Source organism: Chelonoidis abingdonii, chromosome 6 (assembly GCF_003597395.2).
Source record: "Chelonoidis abingdonii isolate Lonesome George chromosome 6, CheloAbing_2.0, whole genome shotgun sequence".
Classification (NCBI taxonomy): Eukaryota; Metazoa; Chordata; order Testudines; family Testudinidae; genus Chelonoidis; species Chelonoidis abingdonii.
In genome coordinates this window covers 26,452,655-26,480,109 of record NC_133774.1, presented here as the reverse complement: position 1 = coordinate 26,480,109, position 27,455 = coordinate 26,452,655, and the positions used below count along the sequence as shown (strand labels likewise).

Below are 27,455 nucleotides of genomic sequence, written 5' to 3'. Positions count from 1 at the left end.
TTATTTGGGCATAAGCTTTCGTGGGCTAGAACCCACTTCCTTAGATGCCTGGAGTGGAAAATACAATAGCAGATGTGTATATATATATACATAGTACATGAAAAGATGGGAGTTGCCTTACCAAGTGGGAGGGTCAGTCTAACGAGACAATTCAATGCCAAGGGAGGAAAAAATCACTTTTGTAGTGGTAATGAGGGTGGCCCATTTCAAACAGTTGACAAGAAGGTGTGAGTAACAGTAGGGGGAAATTAGTATGGTAAAATTAACTTTTGTACTGTCCTATCCACTCCCAGTATTTATTCAAGCCTAATTTGATGGTGTCCAGTTTGCAAATTAATTCTAGTTCTGCAGTTTCATGTTGGAGTCTGTTTTTTAAGTTTTTTTTGTTGAAGTATTGCCACTTTTAGATCGGTTGTTGAGTGACCAGGGAGGTTGAAGTGTTCTCCTGCTGGTTTTTGAATGTTATAATTCCTGATGTCAGATTTGTGTCCATTTATTCTTTTGCATAGAGACAGTCCAGTTTGGCCAATGTACATGGCAGAGGGGCACTGCTGGCACATGATGGCATATATCACATCGGTAGATGTACAGGTGAACAAGCCCCTGATTGTGTGGCTGATGTGATTAGCCTATGATGGTGTCCCTTAAATAGATATGCGGACAGAGTTGGCACCAGGGTTTGTTGCAGGGTTTGGTTCCTGGGTGAGTGTTTTTATTGTGTGGCATGTAGTTGCTGGTGAGTATTTGCTTCAGGATGCGGGGGCTGTCTGTAAGTGAGGACTGGCCTGTCTCCAAGGTCTGTGAGAGTGATGGATTGTCCTTCAGGATAGATTGTAGATCCTTGATGATGCTGACGGCTAGTGGTGTTCTGTTACTTTCTTCTTTGGGCCTGTCTTGTAGTAGCTGACATCTGAGTACCTTTCTGGCTCTGTCAATCTATTTCTTAGCTTCACCAGGTGGGTATTGTAGTTTTAAGAACTCTTGATAGAGATCCTGTAGCTGGTTCTCTGTCTGAGGGATTGGAGCAAATGCGGTTGTATTTTAGAGCTTGGCTGTAGACAATGAATCGTGTGATGTGGTCTGGATGAAAGCTGGAAGCATGGAGGTAAGTATAGTGGTCAGTACGTTTCCGGTATAGGGTGGTGGTTATGTGACCATCACTTATTAGAACTGTAGTGTCTAGGAAGTTGATCTCTTGTGTGGGCTGGTCCAGGCTGAGGTTGGTGGTGGGATGGAAATTGTTGAAATCCTGGTGGAATTCCTCAAGGGCCTCCTTCCCATGGGTCCAGATGATGAAATATCATCAATGTAGCACAAGCAGAGTAGGGGCATTAGGGGACAAGAGCTGAGGAAGCATTGTTCTAAGTTAGCCATAAAAAATGTTGGCATACTGTAAGGCCATGCGGGTACCCATAGCAGTCCTGCTGACATAAATCGTCCTCAAATCTGAAATAGTTGTGGGTGAGGAAAAGTCACAAAGTGCAGCCACCAGGTTTGCTGTGACACTGCAAAAGTGATTTTTTCTCCCTTGGTATTCTACTGTTAGTTGAATTGTCGTGTTAGACTGAATCCCCCACTTGGTAAGGCAACTCCTATTTATGATCCTATAGACCTCTCTTGCCCCCCTCCCCAGTCATTTCTTTTTTAAGCTGAACAGTACTAGTCTTTTTAATCTCTTGTCATGGAAGCCGTCCCATGCCCTTTTAATCATTAAATATACTATTTGGAGATATACTTATCTCACAGAACTGGAAGGGAYCTTGGAAGGTCATCAAGTCGAGCCCCCTGCCTTCACTAGCAGGACCAAGTACTGATTTTGCCCCAGATCCCTAATTGGCCCCTTCAAGGATTGAACTCACAACCCTGGGTTTAGCAGGCCAATGCTCAAACCACTGAGCTATCCCTCGCCCCCCACTGTTAAAAGTTCTCTGCACCATTTCCAATTCTAGTATCATTTATGAGCTGAGTTGACTAGAACTGCACACAGTATTCAATGTGTGAGCATACCATGGATTTATATAGTGGCTTATATTTACTGTCTTGTCTATCCCTTTCCTAATAGTTCCTAACATTAGCTTTTGTGACTGCTACTGCACATTGAGTGGATGTTTTCAGGGAACTAGCCCATGATATCCAGGATCTTTCTTGAGTGGTAAGTGCTAAATTAATCCCAACTATATATACAAAAATGCAGTCTGTTTTCCAACATGAATTACTTTGTATTTATCAAGACTGAATTTTATCTGCTTTCTTGTGACCCCCCGCCCCATTTTGTGGGATCCCTTTAACTTTTTGAAGTCTGCTTTTGACTTTACTATCTTGAGTAATTTTGTATGGTTTAAACTTTGCCACCTTACTGTTTACTCCCTTTTCCAGATCGTATATGAATATGTTGAACAGTACAGATCCTTTGGGGAACCTGCCGTTTACTTCTTTCCATTGTGAAAACTATTATTTTACTCTTGCCCTTTGTTCCCTAGCTATCCTTACCAGTTACTGATCCATAAGGACCTTCCCTCTATCCCAGGACTACTTGCTTTTGTTTAAGAGCCTTTGAGGTGGGACCTCGGTGAAGGCCTTCTGAAAGTCAAAGTACACTAGATTACCCTTCTCCACATGCTTGATACCCTCAAAGAATTCTAATGGGTGAGGCATGATTTCCTTTTACAATACTCATGGTGACTCTTCGCAACATATATTATTCATCTTAAATATTTAATTTGGACAGGATTTAAAGCATTTTCTATTCCATCACGGTGCTAGGAGTTTAATTTCACTGTACAGACTTGTACCTCACTTCAGGCTGCATGGACTTCAGTTTTTCTTGCATTCTCCATCTTCCCCCAATCCCTTGGTGATGGTGTGGAAAAGCTCAGTTAAAGTAGATTTTTGCATCTTACCTGGATGACAGATTTGCACCTTCCTGATCTTGGTGAACACAACAGCATGTTGTGAAAGTCTTCAAATAAGACAGTTCTAGAGTAAGAGTGTATCCAAGCACACTCATCCATAGCTGTAGCTTTTAGTGCACTTCAGGTGCATACAAACACTTCCCATTTCACAAGTAACTGATATTTTTTCAAGTTACTTTCCTGTCACCACAGCAAGAGGTTTGATATTTTTTAAAAAATTAGTTTATTGGAGTACAACACTGAAATGCTGTAGCTTTTGCTATTACAATATTTATGGAGAGAAATACAAGTTATAATACTCTTCTGTATTCCAAGCTTAAAGACTTTCACTTGATCTAGATTTACTACTTATCAACTTTAGTTTTGTTGTAGTTTCCTAAACTATGAAACATATGCAACTGCGCTGAACCTAAGAGTGTTTTTTTTTAAATGTATCAAGTTTTGCAGAGAATACTTCACCCCTTGATGCCTTTGTCTTTATAATTACAAGTTAAGTCTTTAGCATCCCATGCTATGAAAACCTTATTCATGGCAAGGTATTTCAAAAATGTGAGGCTGCTTAGATATGTCGTAACTGGGCTGTCTTCAGTAAACTCAAAGCAAGATGTCAAGTGGAAGAAATAGTCTGAATGAAAGCAACAGATTGGCACTATTCTTTCCAGTCAACACTACCCCACACAGTTATGTGTGACAGTAAAGGGTCTAATTCCATACTTAAATAAGTGACTCACCTCCGGCTGGAGATATTAAATAACTTTTGAATGGATTAAGAATCATCAGACGAAAGAGAGCATATTTTAGGCCTGGTATACACTAGAAAATTAGACTGGCATAACTACATCACTCAGAAAAATTTAAGCCTCTGAGTGGTGTAGTTAAACTGACCAAAGTTCCTGTGTAGCACTAGGTTGACACAAGAATTCTTCCACTGACCTAGCTATGGCCTCTTGGGGAGGTGGATTATCTACACCAATAGGGGAATCCCTCCTGTCAGCATAGGCGTTACAGCAGTGCAGCAGTAGATGTACCCTTAATGTTTTATACTGCTGCCCCTCAGTATAGCACTTGATCACCATCCATGTAAAACTGATTAGCAATAGCCATCTCTAGTAGACTGGATGGTCCTGTGAGGTAGGGTTCTGTTGCTAGTTGGAGAGGGGGTTCTTTTTAAACTCCCTACTGGGGCCAGGCACAGACAGAAGGGGGTGTTGAGTGCCGTATCTTGTCTCACTGGTTGCAAGTATAAATTCAGAAGTGAGACTTAATTGAGCGTTACATCAAAAGGCTGACAAACTATGGTGAATCTGTGATGAGATTGGTGGGATATAGAAATGGGAGCATCCAAGAAGACTTAGATTGGTCTCAACTTCTGCTAGCTCCTTAAAGTGCAAGCACAGTTAATGATACCCAGGATATGTGAATTGCTACATAAATGTTTAAGCCTGCTGGAAATTTGTCACCTGCTCCACCCCCTGGGGGAAAAGGGAAAAACTCAGCTTCTCTTTCTCTGTTAACAGCACATGTTCGATTACTGAAACTACTTTATGGTTGTACAGTAGAATCTCAGTTACTAACATCTTGGGACTAGAGGTTGTTCATAACCCTGAACAAACCACTATGGCAGTTCTTTCAAAAGTTTACAACTGAACACTGACTTAATAGCTTTGAAACTGCATTATGCAAAAGAAAAATGCTACTTTTAACCATTAATTTAAATGAAGAGCACAAATTTCTTTACCTCAAATCTTTAAAAACTTTCCCTTTTTATTTTAGTAGTTTAACACAGCACTGTACTTTTCCCCTGCCCATCTCTGTTGCTGCCTGATCACATACTTGTGGTTCCAAATGAGGTGTGTAGTCGACCAGTCAGTTTGTAACTGAGGTTCTACTGTACATTTTTTCTGTAGGTAACCTTATGGCCTTGGCACCTTTCTGTCTAGCCACCTCAGTCATGAATAAACTTATTCTCAGCACCTCAAACATAGGGATGTACTATATCCATTTTACAAATGGTGAACAAAGGCACAAAGGACCAGATCAAAGGCTTACTCCCATGCCTTAACTACATATCTATCCTTTCCCCTCTTATAGGCTTGAATAGTTAACTAGTTGTTCATTTCTATTCCTTCATATTTTTCTCTCCTGAACTACCATCAACGTTGCTAAGTTTTTGGTGGGTTTCTTTAAAATACAGGAACTGGGACAACAGAGCCTAGAAACTTAGTTTGCTACATTTTCTGCGTTGTAGAAGCTAAGGGAATTTGTGGTGACTTATCTCCTCAGCTATATTAAACATATCTGCAAGACTGCTGTTTCTGTACTGTGGAACTCTTGATGTCCATTAGATCCCACTGACCCCTTATTTTACTTGCCCTGAAGAGCTCTAGAGTTCTGTGTATTTCCCTCTTTAATGCTCCTTATCCCTGCAGAGTCTCAATTAAGGGATGTGAATACAGGGCTATATAAACAGAAACCTACTAAGCTTACCTCTGAAGAGATTCTTACATTAATAATGCATCTTTAGAAACTACTGGAAAATCACAAATCAGAAGAAGTTAAAAACTGATTAAGTGGCACAGAACTGGAATGTAAGTCAGACTAAAATACCCAGTGAAAACGTCACTGTGACAGGTGAGATCCTTGGTTTCACAAATGTGTTTCAAGTTTTAAACTCTTCAGCACGGTCATTTTGAAACAGTGAGGGTCACACTTCTGTAATGGTTGGAAAAAATGCACTGTAGCTCTGTTCTGCTGCCTTATAGCTAGTATCTGATTCAGCTTTCTCATAGCTCCTTTTGCATAGCTCTCCCTTCCCACGGCTCCTATTGCATTAAGAGGGTTCAGTGAATTTAGTGTCCAATGCCATGGTTTATTCCTCCCTCCTTCCCCATCTCCCCTGAAAAAAGCAGATAGCACCAAATATTCCATCCTGTTCAGTTAGGAGTCTAAATAGACTTAATGCCCTTACTCATTCTGAGCTCTAAAATCTGAAACAGTCAGGAAAGTACTGAGTTGTAATGAAGTAAAACAGTTCCCTAATGACAGAACATCTCTCTACTTAGCTTTGAGTAAGGCCCTTCCAATGTATTTGGAAAAATATTACAGAAGCACCTTTGGACCGTCACAGTTCCAATAAAGCAACATCAGACTGAAGAATTAAGCACGTTGCCAAATAACTAGAACAGCTGCACTATTTATTACCAAACTTTCTAACTTAATCATGTTTAGCACAATTGCAATAGTCACTTGGCTTTTGCAAAAATATTTCTAAAAGCAAGACTGACTTTTAAAATGCCTACAATTACTCATACCTGATTGGATTTCTGGACACAGTAAGAGAAGGACAATATAAAAATATACTTAAGTAAATTACAGCACAAGACCAAGTTAAAACACTTTTTACAAGAAGAACTAGAGTGATGCTCCAATGTTTGGGTTTCTTGATGAAGCACACCACGCTTGGTAACAACAAAAGGGACTATCCAACAAACGCTGCATCACAAACCACTAGGATTTCTCAGTGTCAGTCTGCATTTGATGCCCCAGATCTCCTGGTTCTTTTTGCTGCCAACGGTTGGCCGTGCAATGGTTGTAAAATGTGAACAATTGATCTTTATGTGGGGAAGCGTTTCTTTCAGGAGCTGTAGGGAATTGTCAGTCACTAGTCCAAAAGCTTGAAGAGTCTTTAGTGTGGGAATTTCACCAAGCTCACTAGAAGGGAAGAAACAAAACAAGCAGATCAGTAAGCTGAAAAAAAAGGCTTAAACCTTTTACCCAGACTGAATTGTACAATATTTCATGAAAAGTCTGGGAAATAGTATTTTGGATAAATGTTTGCTCCTATCTAAAAAAATCCCTGATTTTACATATACTTAATTGAAACTTTATGCTCTGTTCTGGTGATTCAGTAAGAAGTTCAATTGCCAAACCAGCTTAAATAGAGAAATAGGAATTTAAATGCAATGAAATGTCAGTAACTTTATTCATAACCTATGAGCCTCTCACATGCTAGGTTATTGCAGGACATGGTTGGCTTATTTACTGTCTCTGCAATAGCAATGGACTATTAAAATCAACATTCAGAATAAGTGGAGCAAATTGTGCCAAGATGGTAACTCCTACACATCAGTCACCTCCTTAAATACTTTTAATAATCTTAGTTAATGACTGACTATTTTTCACTGTATGGAATATTCTTATTTATTGTCAATGGTGTGCTAAGTCTTTTACAAGTGAGAACAGAGGTAGCCATGAATCAAACTCTGAATGCTCAGGAAGGAGAGGATAAGGAGCTTAATCCTGATAACACAGGGCAAAAAATAACCGGTGAATAGACTCTGGGGTGGACAAGGTGTGTGATTTTTGTGGTGGTGTTATGAAAGGATTGAAGGGTTATGGCAACAGGCCAGATAAGGTGGTAGTGGCAGTAACAGGGTTAAGATTAGTCTGGACAAGGGAGCAGCAGAATGGAATTTGTGGTAATGTCTGAACTGGTCATACAGACCAAGTTCCTTGCGTTTGCCCAGCTATCATTTAAATGTGTATTTGCAAGTACAGTCAGGGACAGATGGATTCATGAGAAGGAACAAACACTACAGAATTATCCCACAGCCACACCACTATCAGTGTTAAAGGTCTTCCAACTCCCATTTTAACAGCCTAGGTTTAGGAATCAATATAGATCCATTGCAAGTTCTCATTTTTAAACTTTGTCAAATAGAATTTTATTGCAAATACATTGTTTCAACAAGTTTTATATTATGCATCCAATCATTCAATGCTTTGTTTTACTAACTATTATTCACAATTTTTTGTGGGCCCTAGGTAAGGAGGGAATCTATCTTGTTTAGAAAATAGAAATGGCTTAATGAATAAATTTCGTTAAGGATATTCTACTTCAGCAGCCCCTTCATAGACAGAGGCAGCAGTAGCTCTGTACTACTGAGCAAATAATCTGAGTTTTAAAATTCCTTCAGCTCAGCTACCTAATCCTCTTTAAAGGGATATGTAAATAGTTACAGAACTATTAGTCTGTGATAAGCTTTCACATACTTAGTCCCTTCTCACTACTACTGAGAAAAGTGACACTAACATTGACATAGCTGACCCAGTAACAAACTGAAAGTAAAATGTTTGTCATTGTTAAGTGTCTTCATTATATGTAAAAGATTCCTTCAATACAGATCAGTGTAATGTGTGGTTCAAAAGATCCTTGCACTTCTATAATATTTTCCACCAGAGAATAACATGTCTTGGGAAGAGATTTTTAAATGACAGGCACCCAACTCCTACTGAAAGTCAGTAAGAATAAGATGCCAAACTGCACTTGGCACCTTTGAAAACTGCTCCCTTTGCTAAAAATCCTCATGGACCACCATGAGACAGATGTTCCCATTTTATGGAGGGAGGAAGTACAGCTAATTGATTTGCCCAAGATCACAGCAAAGCTGTGTTAACATGAACAGATTCTGATTTAATATGGTGTTTTAACAATCAAAAGCATAACTTCCTTTAATACCTATCTAAGAACACCAATGTGGCACATCATATATTTGAACTAAAACCCAAAATGCTTTAGAGTTAAAGAGGGAAAAACAAAAATTTCACCTGTAGTTAACTTTACACTTTATGGGGCAGTTACTCAGATGGTGTAAATAGAACTAGGATAGCTCCACTGATGTCAGAACCATGTTGATTTACAGGACCTGAAGATCTGGCCCTATTTTTTTTTTGTTTTTGATCAGTTTGACAACCATAATTTTGTATTAGTTTTTTGTCTAAGTTAAAAGATGTTCAGGCTGCAAAATCAAGCACTCAAAAGTTAGGAAATGCCAAAGTTAAGGTTGCCTATGCAACTTTAATTCATGCATTATGACAGTCTTTAATTAGATGACTGCATACTACTTTTCTCCATGACACTAGCCTCATTCAGTTCACAGGATGATCCTGGTCTGAGGGAAGAATCGGGGTTATGCAGTGAATGAAGAAGGGTACTGCAAAAAGAAAAAATGGTCTCATTGTTCAGGCAGTGGAATGCTGCCCTGGAGAACTGGATTCTATCTCTGCCTCTGCAACAGAGTTTCTGTGGGATGCTGAGTAAGTCACTTAAACCAAACTTTTCACAGGTGGTCGCTGGTGTCATTTTCTGAGTGCCCAATGTGAGACTCTGGTGTCTGCTTTGCAAAAATGCTATGCACTCACAGCTGTAACCAAGTCAATTAGAGCTGTGATCTGACCATGTAAAAAGATATATAATGCTAAGTACTTGGAAGAAAAAAATAAATAAATCAGGTCTTAAATGTCAAATCTGGCACCCATTAGTGGACACTTCTTACCTTAATCTTTTGGGGCCAGATTTTTAAAGATATTTAGGTGCCCAGTAAAATTTTCAATGAGTGTTAGGCAGCTAAATATTTTTAAATCTGTCCCTCTATGCCTGAGTTATCCATCTGTAAAATGAGGATAATACCCTCATACCTCTCAGAGGTTTTATGCAAATAACTGGTTTGCTAAACCCAGGGTTGTGAGTTCAGTCCTTGAGGGGCCATTTAGAGATCTGGGGGCACCAAAAAAATAGTTGGGGATTGGTCCTGCTTGGAGCAGGGGATTGGACTAGATGACCTCCTGAGGTCCCTTCCAATCCTGATATTCTATGATGAATGTTTGTGAAGCATTCAGATAGTATAGCAGTGAGCATCATAGAAAAGCCTGTAAGGAAATGAATTTTATATTCCGAGCAGTGTTTGAATGATGTGCAATAAGTAAGGCATAGGGCCACAACGAGAACAAAACAAAATAGTGATTAGTTGCTCAGAGTACCATCCAAGCTGTGCACTCAGTGGGGCAGGGGTCCTCTGGAAAAGACAGTGCATGTAATTAGATTCTATCATAATGCATATACACATAAGGGAGGCAAATTAAGGTTATACAGGCAACCTTAATTTGAGCAATTCCTGAGTTTTTTTACTTTGAACCTTAATATTCTTAACCTCCTCAGTATAAAAGGTGAACTTGGAAGGGAGAAAAATAAAAAACAACACACCCAGGAACTCCATTAGGTGGAATCATATTTACATCCACATGGTTCAGCCAGCGGGGCTGGAACCTTTAGATCCACAGTTCAGGCCTATGCCGCTTGAGCTAAAGCATTCACTGATAGCAGTAGTAGGTTGTCATGTACATGCACCAGAACTAGAGGGAAATGAGACAGACGCTTCACCAAGGGGTTTCATAGATTTTTGCTGACCCCAGCGGAGAACCAGTAATCATCAGCTCCATTCTGCCTCTTAGTTCCAGTCTTCCTCTTGTTTTTAAAAATTTTATTTGCAGTTTAAGTCTATACAGAAGTTCAGGATCTTGAACAGTTTAAGTATTTGATTTTAATAGTAAACTATAATGGGTGTAAGACATTACTCACAGTAAGTCAGCAGGAGAGATCTGATAACATCTACTAAGAGACAAATGCTGTAGGCAGATGAGCTGATGAAAATATTGAAAACAGTCAGGCTTCAACATTGCACTGTCACTGTAATAAAGGCGATATACAAAAGTAGGATTAAAAACATTTCCTTTCCAAGAACACAATAGAAGCAAAGTTTCAAGTGTTTCTGAAATTCAGGGAGAAATGTTTTGTACACATTAAACCCTTATCTGCCTTCAAAAACTTTCACCAGCTTATTAAGTATTTTCAAATTTAACATGTTTTCTTCCTTACATATTAGGAATTCTTCACCAATTTCTATCATTTTTATTTTTTGGAGGGGGGGAGAAGTAGCCTGTTTTGCAGGAAGCTGTTTTGGCACAGGAATTTAGGTCACAAAGGAAGTTGCTCTACATGTCAAGAGTTCTAACCAGTGTTTAGTTGATATGGCAAAAATCAAATTATACTTATGCATTTGTAACATGATTATAAAATGTCAGACAGGTATATTACTCCTGAGGGAATTCTGCACCAAAAGAAAAAAAAAAAATTCTGCACACAATATTTTAAATGTTTGCAAAATTCTGTATATTTTATTGGTCAAATAAATGTGCAGGCTCCAGCATGGCAGTGAGGAGCACAGGCAACTGGCTGCATGGAGGTGGGAGATCACCCTGCATGTTCAGGTGGGACTGGAGTCAGCAGTAAGGCTGCACCCAACCCTGACACACCAAGGCCCTGTCTCTCCATGTCAGGTGCACCAAGATAGCAAAAGAGAGGGACACTCTCTTGGGCCACGTCTAGACTACGCGCAGTATCGGCGCGTTAAAATCGATTGCTCGGGGATCGATATATCGCGTCTAGATGAGACGCGATATATCGATCCCTGAGCGCGCTTACATAGATTCAGGAACTCCACCAAAACAAACGGAGTTCCGGAATCGACATGGCGAGCCGCGAACATCGATCCCGCGCGGTGAAGACGGGTGAGTAAATCGATTTTAGATATTCGACTTCAGCTACGCTATTCTCGTAGCTGAAATTGCGTATCTAAAATCGATTTTACCGCGTAGTGTAGACCTGGCCTTGCATGCACACCCAGCCCTGACCTCTGATCCAGGTGTGGGGCAAGCGTGGAACAGCTTAATGTGGGGTGAGAAGGTTCTGTGCGGGGCAGTCTTGATGCAGATGGTTCAGTGGGAGAACCGGGTATGCGGAGGAGGAGGACTGGATGCACAAGGGCTTGTTGGGGCAGGGGGGTTCTGGGTACAGGGGCAATGGAACTCTGCAGGGAGTCCACGTGAAAGAGGTTAGGGCAGGGGGTGAGGGGGAAGAGAATGAGGCTTGGTGGGGTGGAGGTCTGTATGCAGCTGACTGGGGGATCAGTGAGGTAGGGAGTCGCTGGGCCTACTTAACTTGGGAGCCTGAGCTGCTGCTGGGGGGATGCCACATGCTTGGCTCCCGCTTACTACCCATAATTCCCCTATCCCCATCTCTTACCCAACCCATTGCCCCTCCCTACTGCCCTGTGCCCTTCCTACCCCCCTTCCCTACTGCCTCTTCTCCCCACCCCACCCCCCTCCTTATCCTGCCCTGCTGCAGGCCTTCAGTGTTGTACAGAAAACAGGATGGTTCCCCACCACACAGAAGGGGGCATGACCAGCACTAGGACCCAGGAGGTGAGTCTAGCTGCAGTGAGCAGAGCTGAACAGCACTCTGCTTCAGCTGGACAGCTCTGTGCTCTCAGTAATTGGGAGTGGGGGGCCAGTGGCGTGTGACAGTGTGCCCCCACTCATGGGCATCCCCATCACTGCCCCCATGCAGCTTCTCTTTGCTTCCCCCTCATTTTCTGCAGTGGGGACACGAATTCTGTGTGCAGTGGTGCAGAATTCCCCTGGGGGTAAATGAGTTTAGCTTATCCCTTCCAGAAAAGTATCTTTTCTGTTTCAGTAATTAGCATATTACCCAAGAAGGTACTGTCAAGCTGTATATCCCCTGTGACTTACAGTCAGCAGCACTTAAGACACTGAGATCTAAATATATAAGGCCACCATTTTCTCATCAGGAAGTTATTGTACCTTAAGTCTGCTATTAACTTCAAGACTTCATAGCATTTCTCTTGACAGCCAACCCTTGCATACAGCATGTGCCCACTGTACAACAAGGGTTCTTGGTAGCAGTGTGGCTCATTGGCAGCTGCCCCAAGTGAGAACAGCCCTGAACCCAAGTAGCACAAAGGCAGCTTAAGATACCTTTGCCCCTACCCCATTCAGGCTGCAATTTCTATCTCCTTGGGGGGCTCCGGCACAGAATCTGCCCCCTATGCATCTGGATTTCTGCCAGCAAATGCTACAGGAACCTATGAGTGAACCTAGCCTAAAGTTTATAGCACAACCAATCAGACAGCTGGAGGGGGCAAAGGGAAGAGGGGGTGCATAACCAATTCTCAGATAAATTCACCTATGTTAAAACAAGTTTTAGATGTGATCTTGTACTAAATGCTATGTATTTCCCCCCCTTTATTATCGAACTTACTCAGAATCAAAATAAGCAAACTCTATAGTAACATTGCAAACAGGTTTCTGTTTTCACACTCAGAACTCTCAGCCCAAAAGGTGAGTTTCAGAAACTTTCTGTGAACAATTTCTGTCTCAAGGAATTAATTTATTTATTTTTGATAAAGTTTAGCAGAATACCTTCAAAATGTTTGAGCTGGCCACAGCGTGACTGGAGAGGCAAAAAGGGGTCAATTATTACCATTAAGAAAATCCCAGCATATTGTGATAGTCAGTACTACAGCAAACAGGAAATGGGCAGTTTAAGAACCTGATCAGAACAGACCCCAGATGAAGCATGAAATTTAGCAAAGAAATAACTCTTCCAAGGAGTGACATCTGTGCTACGATTAGGGGGGGGAGGGGGCACGGGAAGAGAAGATCTTGCCTGAAGGTGCTCAGAAACAACAGTGATGAGCCTGGTATGAAAATGTATGTAGATATTGATCACTCACAGGACAGGTTCCCTGGCTTCAGCTAGCACAAACCCAGATGCACAGGGACAGATTCTGTGCTGTGGCTCCAGAGAGACAGAAATTGCAGCCTGAATGGAGCAGGGGCAAAGATGTCTTTATACTGTTTGGATTCAGGGCTGCTGAAGAGTTTGATACACAGTTTACCTTAAATCTAACTCGATGAGATAAGGGCATCTTGTCACCAATGTCTTAATATCTGGAAGGGGGGAAAACAAAAAAAAAAAAAAGTGTAAAATCAGCCAGGCACTTTTTCCCAGCAATATTACAGCTTCTCCTAACCAGTAAAAGCTACCTTTTTAAAGTTGCATGTGGTTTGAATTATTCACCACTAACATGGAGTAAGTGCCACGTTCCTTACAACGTGAGTTCTTGACAAAAGGTTGTACTTGTTTTAAAAAACATTTGTACTGCACTTGAAACATATACCAAATCTTTTTCACCTACTGTTGTTCGGTGCAGACCCTTAAAAGGATTTAAATTGTCTTAGCTTTGTCGAAAAAAAAAAAGTGCCCCTGAAATGCCATTGCACTATCAATATACATCAATATACAGTAAAAGCTTTTTTTTTTTTTTTTTAAACCAGCATGCTGGGGGAACAGGGGATGCTGTAAATTAAAATGCCAATTAACTCAGAGGGAGGGTTTTGGAGTGCGGGGCGGGTGCAGGGCAGGGGCATGGGAAGGGCTGCGGGACACAGGCTCTAGGAGGGAGCTTGGATCTGTGAGGGATCTTGGAACAGGGGGTTGGGGCATGAGAGGGGCTTGGGATGCCAGATGGAGGGGGCACACACCTCCTGCGGCTCCGTGTTCCTGCTGCTCCTGGCAGAGATACGGCCATGCAGCTCTGCAAGCAGGCACACTGCAATCAGTCTGCAGGGCACTGCCCCCTGGCAGCTGCCCATTGGCCGTGGTTCCTGGCCAAAGGGCTGGGTGCTGTGGAGTCTGCGCTTGGGGACTGGAGAGCAGGGACAGAGGCAGGGTGCCTCCAGAGCCGCCTGGATGTACCTCCGCCAGCAATAGCAGGGACGGATCTGCTTGCCGGGAGCTGCTGGAGGTGAGCACCCCCCTCACCACCCAATCCCCTGCCCCAAACCCCCTTCCAGAGTGCACCCCACATCCCACACCTGTCCTCTGCTGGCCCCGCACCAACCGCACTATAAACTGGACTTTCAGCACAGATCAGAAGTGCCAATTTGTAGAGTTTGCCGGTTGGTGAAGTGCCAGATAAAAGAGCTTTTACTGTACCAGCCAGAAAAACCATTTGAATTTAGTCACCGTTCTCTTTAATAGGAGAAATTTACTAGGTTTACAGGATTCTGAGGCACTCCAAAACTCATTCATGCAACTGAAAACCACTCCATGACTTCCATCATGTAGAACACACTCATCTTTGTAGTGACTGGGATTTTTGGATACCTGAAGTTTTTTCCTGTGTAAATCAAAGTTTTGTAATTTCTAAGTTCTTTTCTCATGACTGAAAATTGTATTATTTGATTGCCTTTAACTGTAAGGTCTGTAAAACAGGGACCACCTTTTCATTATTTATGTGTACAGCAACGAGCCCAGTGGAGCTCAGATTCCTGACTGTGGCGTTTAAGTGCCATTAAACATAAATAATAATATAATCAGAGTGGTTATCAGTGTTTCAGAGCTCATGTACAAAAATGAGCAATAATGCAGTTACGTTTTAGGGTTAATGTTTTGTTTTATGAATTAAGGCACACCTCAGGCAGGCAAAATCACCATTGGATTTGAAATCAGTACTCTGGATCTGACAGACCAAGAGAAGATGCAAACAGTTAAACAGTCACAGCTACACTTAATTAAGGTTCCACATATCATTCTACTAGAACACCAGTTCTCAGTGCTGCTATTTACCTGCTATCTGTAGATTTTGTCTGTATCCGCTAAAATTTAGTTGGGTGACATTTGTAGAAATGTGGTTGACTGCTGCTTTAATGTGATCAGTTGTGAAGTCACACCAAGATAAGTTCAGCTCTTCTAATCTATGCACAAATAAAAATACATCCATTTGGAAGCACTGCTCAAACATAGGTTTGGCCTTAAAGGCATCCACATACTATTCAAATACCAAAAAAAAACCCCAAACTGTACATGATATATACCATCAAGTTTCATCATTAATGACACCAAATTTCAAGAGATCAGATTAAATAGATGGCACAGAGGAATAATAATGGGATAAAGAGCATCTTGGTTGTCAAAATGCATGAAGCCAGCAATGGCAAAGTAATCATCATTTGTTTTTGCTGTGAAGTGAGTTATCTGCTATAGTCTGGTTCCTAACGGATAAGAGTCCACCTTTAAAGAAGAAAAATACAGATATTCGCTCCTTAATCTATCCATTATTAATTGGCCATCTGATTTAGTTTGTATTTTTTATAATGTACAGAAATATCATACATGTTTTGACTGCAACCCTCTTCAATCCTTCACAAGTTCCTTGTCTTAGACTGTTAAGCTCCTTGGGGCAGGCACTGTATACTCCTTTGAGTGCTACTAGGTTACAAATAAATAACCACTATTACTGACAATTTTTTTTGGTTGTCTCATCATAGGTCAAAGAAATGAGTCACCCTCTCATCCTACGGATTCCTCAAGAACAGAGTTAAAAACATTGGGGAGGCAAAGAAATGTACACAATGTATCAACCCTGCATAGGGCCAACAGGGGACTGAACAAGCATTGTGGGCCCAGGAGATCACGCCCCACACTTCTGCTGCGCCTGGTCCAGGTGGAGGGGACAGATAAAAGGAGGCAGTTCAGCTCAGTCGGTGTTGGTGGAAGAAGAGGAAGGATGTGTGCTGCAGGTGCCTGCAGAGGAACCATTCACTTTCCATGGGTCTGGACTATGCTGTCGATGACCAGCTGACTGCAGACATCCCGAGCTGCTGCCAGCTGAGGAGGTGCCCAAGATGGTAGGAAGAGACCCAGGGAATCTGTTAGGAGCTGATACTTGAACTCTGTATAGAGAGTTTACCAGCTTCACAGGGCCCTCAGTCGGAACCTGGTGAAGTGGGGTAGGCCTGAGTCCTCCTGCCCAACACTTGCCACCAGGTGTGGCTACCAGGGTCTCCCAATATAAACTGATTGTTTGCTCTGCCCTACCCAAAGGATCACTGTTCCAACTGCTTGTGTTAGCCTCAGCCAGGAAACCCAGGCGCTACAGACTGCTTGTTTGCTCTGCCCCAACAGGGGTCCTGGACCCCTTGATCATGATCGTTTGGCACAACAAGGAATCTCGACAACTGTGTAACTGGGTGTGTCAACCCCACACTGGGCAAACGGGCTGCTCCCGCCAACACACCAAGCCCCTGTGACATGTTGTGGCACCAGTTCCGTTACTTATTATCAAAATATAGCACCATCTAAAGCAGTGTTTCCTCAACTTGTGGGTCGGGACCCAAATTGGGTCACCAGAATGTTTCAAAGGGTCCCATGGCAGCTCCTGTCCCCTGGGGCTGGCCAGGCTCGCCACCCTGCTCCAGATACTGCAACTTCTGGGGTCCCAGTGCCACCATGGTTTGGCCCAGTCATCATGACGGGAGTCAGAGCAGGCCAAATCTGAGTGAGTAGCACTGAAACCCCATGAGCCAGGTCACAACTCTACTCTCACAAATTTGGTCTAGTCAGGGAGGCGTGGCCAAACCTGAGCAGTGCTGCAACTCTGGGAGGTTGCAATGCCTAGAGTGCAGAGCCAAGCCCAGCCAGATCCACAGCACAGCAGCTGTAGGAGCTGCCACTATGGAGTGAGTGCCAGGCAGAACCTAGCTCCCTCCCTCCCCCAGGTGCAGGATCCGATGGAAGCCACCCCTGGGGCCTTCACCCCCAGACTATTTACTGTGTCATGACAGGCCATAAAACATTTACAAATGGGTCCTGAGCCCAAAAAGGTTGAGAACCACTGGCCTAGAGGTCCCAACCAAGATCAGGTCCTCATTCTGCTAAGCAGTGCAGATATATGTAGCAAACAGTCACGGTGCTAAACAGGGACAATCTACAAGACAAAGAAAATAGTCCCATTTTACAGATTGCAAATTGTGGCATAGAGATTAAGGTTTTCTTTACACAACTTGCACTGGTATAACTGAGGAAGTATGTTTAAATCCACAGTACATTTTAAGTTTGCCTTTGCATTAAGTAGTTTCTCCAACATTACACAAGAACTCTGGATTCATTTTCTGCCACAGATCTCCCAAGTCCCAGTTCAGTGCCTTAACCACAGACCATCCTTCTTCACATTGGCAGATCACAAAACGTTAGTCTCCATAAGCTGTCAAGTTTTTATAACGGTACTGCATCAGAATTAAAACGTCTGTGTGTTTGAAGGATTATTTTAACATCACGTTATCTTTTCTACTATCAGAGCTGAACACTCTGTGTAAAGAGGGCTGATCAGATGCCATTTCACAATTTTGAAGACGCTTTCACATTGACAGAGTTTGACTTGTCTCTCTTGCAATAAGGAAATCAACTTTAACTGTGTGTGTTTTGAATATCCTCATGCAAACTGTTTTTTTCAGATAAATGTACCAGTCTTTAAGGAAGAGAAGTTTAACAAAAACATGAATTATCTGAATCTTCAGCAGAGGAAAATACTCTATTTAGATGTTCAAGAGCACAAATTATAGTTCATAAAAGTTATACACCCAGGCCAGTGGGGTACTCAGATGATCATTTCTCCCAGGAATATCAACAAGTGCATAAATTCATTCTGTCTTACCCAGAACAGCTGATCAACATCATCTCCAGTGCTTCTGCAGAAAATTCAGAACATCCAGAGAGATTTAATCGCACCAAACTGGAATTCTGAGCGATGCTTCTGTAAAGACCACAGATGGAGAGTCTGAATGCTTTCACATCTCTCCTGGTATCAATTTTATAATTTGTTTTCATAACTTAAAAGTTCCAGGCTCAGGATGGCCTTAATTTAGTAAAGATACATTTGTGCATCTTTGCCTAGTGCAGGGGTTCTCAAACTGGGGGTCGCAAGCTGTCAAATTCCATCCCAAGCCCTGCTTTGCCGCCAGCATTTATAATGGTGTTAAATATATTTTAAAAGTGTTTTTAATTTAGAAGGGGGGTTGCACTCAGAGGCTTACCAGTACAAAAGTTTGAGAACCACTGGCCTAGTGAGCTCTAGGTTTTCAATTTAACAGTTAAATAGATGTTCTGTAACTGTTTACCTGCTACATTAGTGTACTTGATTAATCATACACTTGAAGAAAATTATTATCACTAGGGTCCTGGCCAAATTCCTATTTAGATATTTACATTCTGCCTAACTGAATGTTTCCTTGCAGTTTAATGTTCCGCTACTCTTCCTGTTACTATGCGCTGTTAAACAGCTGCCATGTTTCACCACAGAGGTGGCTGCATTTTTGTGATGGATAAACCAATTATCCCATTTGTAAAATAAGCCTCAATCCTGTGCCTATGCAGACCCCTGAACCCAAGTGGGATCTTGCTGAAGTCTGTGCTAGTCTAGCTATTTACAAAATGAGGGCCCACATTTGTAAGTTGTCTGGTATGCAAAAGGCTCCAAAGTTATTGAATACTTCTTGCAAAGAGGCGGAGTGGCCTCATCCCAGCACACAGGAGGTTAACTCACCCTGTTAGGCTCAGCTAATCCCATCCCTTCTCTCTCTTGCAGAAAGTATAAGAAAAAAGGACCCAGCACTTCAGTTAGAGCCAGATCAGGGAAGGAGCAAGACATCTGTCCCAGGGAGCCAAATAGCTAGCAGAGCCCACAACTGGCTGTGGCAAGTTATGACCCTCCAGAGCAAGCTTGGAGGGAAGGCTACCCCGGAAGACTGAGAAACCCAACTAGGGAGTGGAAAGTGGACCGTCTGACAAGGAGAGGGGGAACCAGGCCCTGGTGTACATGAAGCAGCCCCACCAGATGCTGGTAGGAAGTTGCCCAAGGAAAAGAGACATGGACCCCCACGTTCTCCTGGCAACCCCACAATGGAATCACCTGTCGTTTCTAGTGCCCTGGGCTGGGACCTGGTGGAGCAAGGTAGGTCCAGGTTCCCCTGCCCCCAACCCCCTGCTTTGGGCTGGATGAGTGCTAACCCTTAGGTCAGAAGGCCAGAGCCACTGACTGTTGACTTGCTCGGCCCTCATTCAAGAGGCCTAAGCTGCTACTTGCTTAGCCGCAAGCTAGAATGCCTGACAGACTAACCAGGCATGAGCGCTGATTCCCTGATGCCACCAAAGGGGGTGCCCATGGTCCTGAGATGCAGGAACCTTACACTTCTGAACATGCCTACTCACCTAATGATATCATCAGAAAGCACCAGTCCTTCCAAGCTGAGGTTCTGTAGTTGATCACAACAACAAAGAATAGTATGGAGATCTGCAACATTTATTGTGCAGTTGGACATGTCCATATGTTGCACTCTAAGAGGTCTAAAGAGGGGAAAGGAGAAAGGCAGACAATACAAAATGAATTTTAACACTTTTCTAAAATTGAGGTAGTATGCTGCATTTGTATATCACAAATGAATGCATAGCTAGCAGACAATGTATATGCTTCAATGCATGTCTGATCCATCAATATTACTAAGCTGGCTACCAAAACTGCAAAATTCTATTTACTTTGAGGCATACAAATCTTTAAGACTCATATCTCTGTCTATGCTAGAGTTAAATCATATTTCCTTTAGTTTTGCACAGAAATATACTTCAGGGGTCAGTAGTTCTTGGTTCTTAAAAAAAAAAATTGAGTAATGGTAGTAGACTATACTTCTCAAGATTGTGTTAATCAGTTCTTGGACAATTCTGAATCAAGAAACAGAATGCAGTTTCCCTGATATTCAGCCCAGTGCCTTATCCCTGCTCCATGATGCCTCCATTCCAAAATTTACAGATGCCGCAAGTGTGACAACCAGAGGTGCTAAATCAAAGATTGATTGAACTACATGAAAAACTGAAAGGGAGACTTTGTTCCAGGACACCAAGAGATAGTGACAACCTTACCGGTTGTTTTTAAACAATGGTTTCCCAATACAGGATCTTGGACAACGCAACACAGTTACACCTACAGGGAGCAACTGCCCAATCACTCCTGGAAGCAGATTTTTACCAGTCAGATCAAGGGTCTGCCACAGCGATTCATCAAACCTGGAGAGGAAAGGAGTTTGATTGTTAGTAAGTAACTGAAGGCCAAAGCAATGGACACAGCCATGAACGGCTTTTAATATTACAAATGAATGTGCAAAATAAAGTCCACTCAGCAAAGTTTTACTTATACAAACATTACTGACAGGTTTCAGAGTAGCAGCCGTGTTAGTCTGTATCTGCAAAAAGAACAGGAGTACTTGTGGCACCTTAGAGACTAACAAATTTATTTGAGCATATGCTCAAAAACAAAAACAATGCTCAAATAAATTTGTTAGTCTCTACGGTGCCACAAGTACTCCTGTTCTTTTTACAAACATTACTGAGATTCTCACTGATCAGACAGCAAAGTGCATACTTTTTCCTGACTATGAAGAGCCAAGATACTGTAGGAAACTCTCTGCAATATTTGACAGGGATTGAAGACCCAAGGAGAGCAGAAATTTTACTCAACTGAATTAGGGCACCAGTGGTCCCAAGAGGAGGGAACAAGAGAGATGGGAAGTTGGAACTTTTGCTGCTTTTCCCAGAGAAGGGAAGCAAGGAGTAGAGGGTCCACATGGAGAAGCAAGACTGGAAGGCTGTAGTCTCCTGCAAGTACTGGAACTCTGTGAGAAAGGGGGCATTATTTGTTCAGTGGGAGGCAAGACAAAGAATTTGGGGAAAGATAGGACTCTGGAATTAATTAACGGAATGGGTGGGTGCATGATAGAAGAGCTCAGACTATACTACAGATTGAGGGAGTGTGTGAGAGAGAGAGGGGTCAAGACCCCAGATTTCATTATTGGGAGTGCTGGAATAGACCAGACGCTTTAATTTAACTATGGGCACAGCCCAAATGGAAAATATTCAGATAAAGTGTAGTTCTCAAGTGACAGTCTCCATTTAAACATCAGAAGGAATCAAATGAGTCTATAGTCTCAATCATGTGTAACCCACTTTCAGTGTTGGCAGAATTACACATGCACATCAAGATGAGAACAAGACCATTTAACAACCTTTAAAAGCACCGTTGTTCTCAACACCTACAAGTAAAAAGCAATACTCACGCTAGGCATTGCCAACTCTTGCAAATCTGGGAAACTTTTAGCAGGTCAGTTAGGGGTAAGTATGCAAAGATCCCTAACAGCAATTCATCTGGCAGTGCATCCCAAGAAATACCTTGAAGAAAACAGTCAACAGGTTTTACATAGATCGGATTCATTTTTGTCCACTGAATAGACATTTCAACAGTCTTACCATTAAACAAAAATATTAAAAAGACAATAGAAAAATTCCCTGCCCTTCCATCACCACTTCATTCCCTTGTTGATCTATGGCTACACTAGTCCTCTACTTAGGTACTTACATTTCCTTATTGGAAAGGTATATTATTATTAACCCTTTGGATGAGATGGTGGTATTAGGTGTTGTGTGGGTAGGTGCACAAATAGCTGCCAACAGCACTGTCCCACATTTATCTTCTGAAGCCTGTTTGTCCAACTCATCGTGTTCTAAGAAAGTGTGTGAAGAATTCCAAAACCAGACACTTTTTTTGAAAGGGATGCAGCTATTCTTCTCTTGTGCAATTAGCCCTTCTTAAAATTCATGACTCTCCTGACTGCAGCCCCTAATACATATTGTGATATTGCTTTTTTGAGCTATTTCACCTGCCTAATATCCAAACATTCTTTTCTTAAGCAAGCACATTTTCAAGGGACTACATACATCTAGAAAATGCTGCTACTGCTCCAAAGAGGTCTGTGGAACAAAGGAAGACAGGATTCCCTAAATGGGATGGGAGACTGTGTACATTTTAGATAGGAACCCCAACCAGCACTTCCCAGATCACAACTTTATCTGAAAAGAAATACTTGACAGGTCGGCATAAATGAGAAGGATGGCAGTTCAAAAACAGCCCCTGTAAACTCACCAAAATACCATAAAGAAAGTCATAAGCACTAGTAAGTTACTAGATGGTAAAGAGGAGGCTCAAATTGAGGTCTTATGAAAGCTCTGAGAATATTCATCTCTTGTGACATTTAGATCAGGTCTTCAGATGATATAATCTGTTGCTGGAGAGATGTTTCTGAATCTATCTGAGTTGATTTCTTTTTAATCTACCCCCTGTTGGCCAATGCTGCTGTACTATAGCTCTGGGAAATGGGCGAAATCCAAAATCCTATTTAATCCTTATTGAAGAAAAACAGAATAGAAAAAATGATAGCTACTATGCAGTCTATCAATCTCTGTGACCCCTGGGAAATATTTTCTCCAGAGATAAAATACTATCCCTTCACAGGTCTAATTTAAGGAAGCAATAGAGTCAACCACTTCCAAAAAGTAACTCTCTCAAGACTTGAAAGTAACACGATTCACTAGATCCAGGGACTAGAGCAGAGGTAGGCAAACTATGGCCTATAGGCCATATATAAGCACCAACCTTCTCCAGTGCCAGTGGATGCCCATGCGCCCCGCCCTTTTCTCTGCCCCTGCCCAACTCCACCTTTTCCCCTCCCCTGGCTCCACCCCATCCTCAAAGTCCCTGCCCTAACTCCACCACCTCCCTGCCCCTATTGGATCCCTTCCCCAAATCCCCACCCCAGCCCTTGTCTTCCCCCAGCACACTATGTTCCCCCTCCACTCCACCCCGCAAATCAGCTGGTTTGTGGTGCAAGCACTGGGAGTGGGGAGAAGCAGGACGCAGCAGCACGCTCGCAGAAGATGCAGAGGCAAGCTGGAGCGAGGGGGCAGGGAGCTGCCGGTGGGAGCTCACCAATTTTTTTCCCCATGGGTGCTCCAGCCCCAGAGCACCCATGGAGTCAGTGCCTATGGGGCAACATCCAGCCCATGGGACTGTCCTGCTCAGCCCTTGAGCTCCCAGTTGGCTAGCCCCCAGTCCCCCCCCAGCTGTCCCCCACTTCTCAGCAGCCACGCACACCTGCACGACAGTGCGTCTGGCTCCAGCTGGGTGGTGTGGCAGCCAGACATGCTGCTCTGAGCAGCATGGTAAAGGGACCAGGGAGTTGCATAAAAGGCAGGGGGGTCCCAGGGGATGTTGGATAGGGAGTTGTGTCCCGGGGGGGGGCAGTTAGGGGCAGGGAGGTTAGGGGAGAAGGAGCAAGGGTGTAGGATGGGTCGGAGGTTCTGAGGGGGGACAGTCAGGGGATGGGAAGTGGGAGAGGTCAGAGGCCAGGCTGTTTGGGGAGGCACAGCCTTCCCTACCCGGCCCTCCATACAGTTTTGCAACCCCAATGTGGCCCTCAGGCCAAAAATTTTGCCCATCCCTGGACTAGAGTCTGCTCAGAGACATCAAACTTTGTAAGAAGCAACTAAACTATTAGTGATTTGTAGCACCTGACCTCAGTCATTGTTACAAGCTGGCACAAGCCTGGGCTGCTGTTTCTCTACCTGACTCTGTCTCTCGGAGCAGCCTAGGCCTGCGTGCAATCACAAAGTCCTTGTCCTTCTCTTTCACTTTCTGTCGTTTCTGAGGAGGATAAAGAGACACTAGCAGCTCCTGAGGGGTGTTCTCACTGCCCAGCTTCTCTTTCTTAAGGACAGACACTCCCATGCCGGAGAGTAGCTCTGATGTCTTGGTGGGGTCCCATGACCATGTGAAGCTTGTGGAAACATTGCTGTCTGAAGCTGGGATTTCCTGGAGATGTCTTCTGCAGGAACAGCACAAGTTACACTCATCCACCCCAACGCCAAATGTTGGAATTAGAAGTATGTAGAAAGACAAAACACAACATGGCACAGGTGGCTGCACCTATATCCCCTATGATAAGCAATACAATTCACAGTGAAAAACCAACAACACTTTGTACTTCTATAGCATTCAAAAATCCTATAGGTCTTTACAAATGTTTACAACACATCCAGACCTGGGATACACATTAGGATCAAACTGAATGGATTTATGTGATACTCTGTGGGGGAAATAGTCTGAAACACATATACTTAATGGAAAGAAGTAACCTGGGAAGCAGAAATGCTGAAATGGACCCACTAAGGGTGACATGTAATCAGACAATGACTTTGCAGCATAATATGGTTGCAAAAAAAGATTACAATTTTGAACAGTGGCATCACAAAGGGATGGGAATTTAGTCAACAGCAACGAAGCAGAGATATTGGCTCTGTGATGAGTTAGAATACTGCACACTATCACTGATAAAACCATAGGAAGACCAATGAAGGCAGCAGCAGTGATTGGTGACCATGAGGACTGATAAGTAGAAATATTTAGCTATTTTAATCTATTTAATTTTGTATTGTTATTTTATTGGACAGGAAAAATAGCAAGGCGAAACTTCAGTCTGAAAATTAAGACAGCCTTCCTAAGATACCTATCATGCTGCAGAATAGCGTGCCAAAGAAATTGGTGGAAATCCAGTTGTTTGGGACTATTACAGTGAGACTGCACAAATAACTGGAAGAAAGTCCTACAATAGCTAGGGTTACAATGAATGATCTAACACGGAGTCAGCAACCTTGAAGTGGTGTACCAAGTTCACTGCAATTTAAGGTTTCACGTGCCAGTAAAACATTTTAATGTTTGTAGAAGGTTTCTCTTTGTAATTACATATATAAAAATATAGACAAACTATTGTATTTAAATAAGGTTTTTAAAATATTTAAGAAGTTTCATTTAAAATAAAATTAAAATACAGATCTTATCAACTTACTGTGATCCTTGCCTGGGACCCTTGTCAGGGTTTCCAGCCACCAGCCATGCTCAGCCCGCTGCCAGTCTAGGGTCCAGCCACTGGTCCTGCTCAGTATCCTGCCGGCTTGAGTGAGCAGAGCCCCAGGCTGGTAGTGGGCTGAGCAGGGCTGGCGGCTGGGATCCCAGCTGGCAGGAGCTGGCGGACGGAATCCCAGGCTGGCAGTGGGCTGAGTGGTGCCAGTGGCCGGGACCTCAGACTGGCAGCAGACTGAGCCGCTCAGCCCGCTGCTCGACTGAGGCCACTGACCCTGCTCAACCCACTGCCAGGTGAGTGAATGGAACCTCAGACCAGCAGCGGGTTGAGCGGGGCTGGAGGCTGGAACCCCAGACAAGGATCTCAGCACCCCCCTCAGCCCACTACCAGCCTGGGGTTCTGCTCACCCAGGCCAGCAGAAGGCTGAGCGGGGCCAGCACCCAGACTGGCACCCTGCTGAGTGCTGCAGGCACCCCAGGCTGGCAGCGGACTGAGCCACTCAGCCTGCTGCCGGCCCCGCTCAGCCCACCACTGGCTGAGTGAATGGAACCCCAGGCCAGCAGTGGGCTGGGGTTCCAGCCGCTGGCTCCTGCCAGTTGGGGTCTCAGCTACCGGCCTGCTCAGCCCACTGCCAGCCTAGGGTTCCCTGGGAGTCCCCAGTCCAGCAGCAGGCGCTGAATGAGGCCGGTGGCTGGGACCTCCTCTGGCAACAGGGCAACAGCCGGAACCAAAGAGCGGCAGTAGGCTGAGCCGCTCAGCCTGCCGCTGCGTGCCATCAAAAATCAGCTCGTGTGCCACCTTCGGCATGCATGCTGTAGGTTGCAGACCCCTGATCTAACAGGTCTTCTCCATCTTTCATTGCCAGAATAGCTTCATCCACCTGTGTGAACTCTGTTCAGTTTACAATCTATAGTCAAGTGTGTGATCTGAATAAAGAACTGGGAGTCAAGAAATTGAATTCTAAGCCTGCCTCTGAAATGGACATCTGCTTTTAGGCTCTTTTGCTTCAATTCCCCCACCTATAGCATAGTGATTACTTATCTACCTCCCAGGAGAATTAAAAATTACAGTGTTTGTACAGCACTTTGAAAATACTCCAGTGAACTAGTTACTGCATAGATGTATCCTCACTTACTGTATAGAATTAGCACTGGTCAAAGTGTGTATCACAGGCCTTCTACTGCTAACAGTGACTCTCAGTTACCACAAACGATAGGCATTTGTTCTCCATTTTTGGTCCTATTATCACCATGAAGTTCTAAGGAGCCACGGTGTGATGCAAAGTGACATCTGTGAAGTCCCAGAGGGCCAAAGACAACCGTCAACGATGAGTATGAATTCACTTAACCTCAGATGCTTGAAAATATGCTTCCATTTATAGAGGGGACTATAATGAACTGGCCAATAGCTGTAGGTCTCTGCCCTACACTGTGTAGATAATCAGAACTACACAATTATGTCCACACTGCTATCCACTAATGGAGATTCTGTTTTAGCTCAAGCAGTAGGGCCTGTGTCTTCGAAGCAGCGGGGATCGAGCTGCACTACTGCCATACAATTCCAAATGATCACAACGTGCAGCACAGTAAAAACTCCAAAATCCTCCGTGAACGCGGGTTTGTTACTACAGATTCACACTCTCGCCCCGCCCCTTCAAGTCACCATCACCCAGGCTACTGGCCCCCATACTCAGCACTACTCAGATTTCCGCCAAAAATCACATGGCTACCTGCTATTCTCGTTAGCGAACACACTAAGACGGTGCTTTTAGGTATGACTTGTGCTCACTAGGGTAGCCTTGGGGGATGCAGATGCGGTTTCTCATCCCCTGGGTAGAGGCGGAAGGGGCAGAAGCACATACATTAAATATACTGCAGCGTTAGGGACCTAACATCGCGTAGACAGACGGATAACAAAGCCCAGTGCAACGCTTTGCACGCACCCCCCACAACACAGCAGCAGCCTATACTTTGGGCGGCAACTACCACCACCTATCCCTTCCCTCTGCAACCCCCAGTGCAGCCCACCCCTAGCATGCGACCCCCACGCGGCTCCGGCCAGCTGCCTCCGCATTACCTGTGCATGGTGGCCTGGCGCAGAGGCATTAAAAACTGGGAGACTTGGTCCCCGCTAACAAGGAGTGACCGTCCCTTCCCGCGCCTCCTCTCTGCGCGGCTGCGGTAACGTTCCATCCCCCAAGGCGCGCGCGCTAGTCCTAACGGAAGTGGGGATAGCTGCTGGGCAGACAGCCGCAATGCCTCCTGG

The 27,455-nt window shown here is 43.6% G+C and overlaps 3 protein-coding genes across 3 annotated transcripts in view; 1 reads left to right on the top strand and 2 right to left on the bottom strand.

Annotated features, from left to right (window-relative positions):
* The window catches only part of NADK2 (NAD kinase 2, mitochondrial), a 94,066-nt gene extending 77,995 nt beyond the window's left edge, over positions 1-16,071 (top strand). Inside the window, exon 12 of the mRNA XM_075066909.1 lies at positions 15,942-16,071. Coding sequence (XP_074923010.1) covers positions 15,942-15,954 — 13 coding nt within the window. The 3' untranslated portion in view covers positions 15,955-16,071. The remainder of the gene's footprint in view (positions 1-15,941) is intronic.
* The window catches only part of IL7R (interleukin 7 receptor), a 216,852-nt gene that overhangs the window by 46,158 nt on the left and 143,239 nt on the right, over positions 1-27,455 (bottom strand). The gene's annotated exons all lie outside the window — the stretch shown is intronic.
* Positions 5,850-27,440, bottom strand: SKP2 (S-phase kinase associated protein 2). Its single transcript, XM_032779932.2, has 10 exons — positions 27,267-27,440; positions 23,896-24,155; positions 21,555-21,666; positions 20,365-20,508; positions 19,660-19,794; positions 18,107-18,205; positions 15,241-15,368; positions 13,508-13,559; positions 10,330-10,437; positions 5,850-6,623 (listed from the first exon to the last, which is right to left on the bottom strand). The coding sequence occupies exons 1-10, from the start codon at positions 27,380-27,382 to the stop codon at positions 6,410-6,412; spliced, it is 1,368 nt and encodes a 455-aa protein (XP_032635823.1). The 5' UTR covers positions 27,383-27,440; the 3' UTR covers positions 5,850-6,409.

Bases quoted from the DNA above. Each gene is read 5' to 3' on its own strand.
- SKP2 (XM_032779932.2), bottom strand. From the start codon at position 27,382: ATGGAACGTTACCGCAGCCGCGCAGAGAGGAGGCGCGGGAAGGGACGG. The intron at 24,156-27,266 runs GTAATGCGGAGG...CTGTTCCTGCAG, and splicing joins CGCCAGGCCACCATGCACAG to AAGACATCTCCAGGAAATCC. The intron at 15,369-18,106 runs GTAAGACAGAAT...ATTTGTGCATAG, and splicing joins ATGTTGATCAGCTGTTCTGG to ATTAGAAGAGCTGAACTTAT.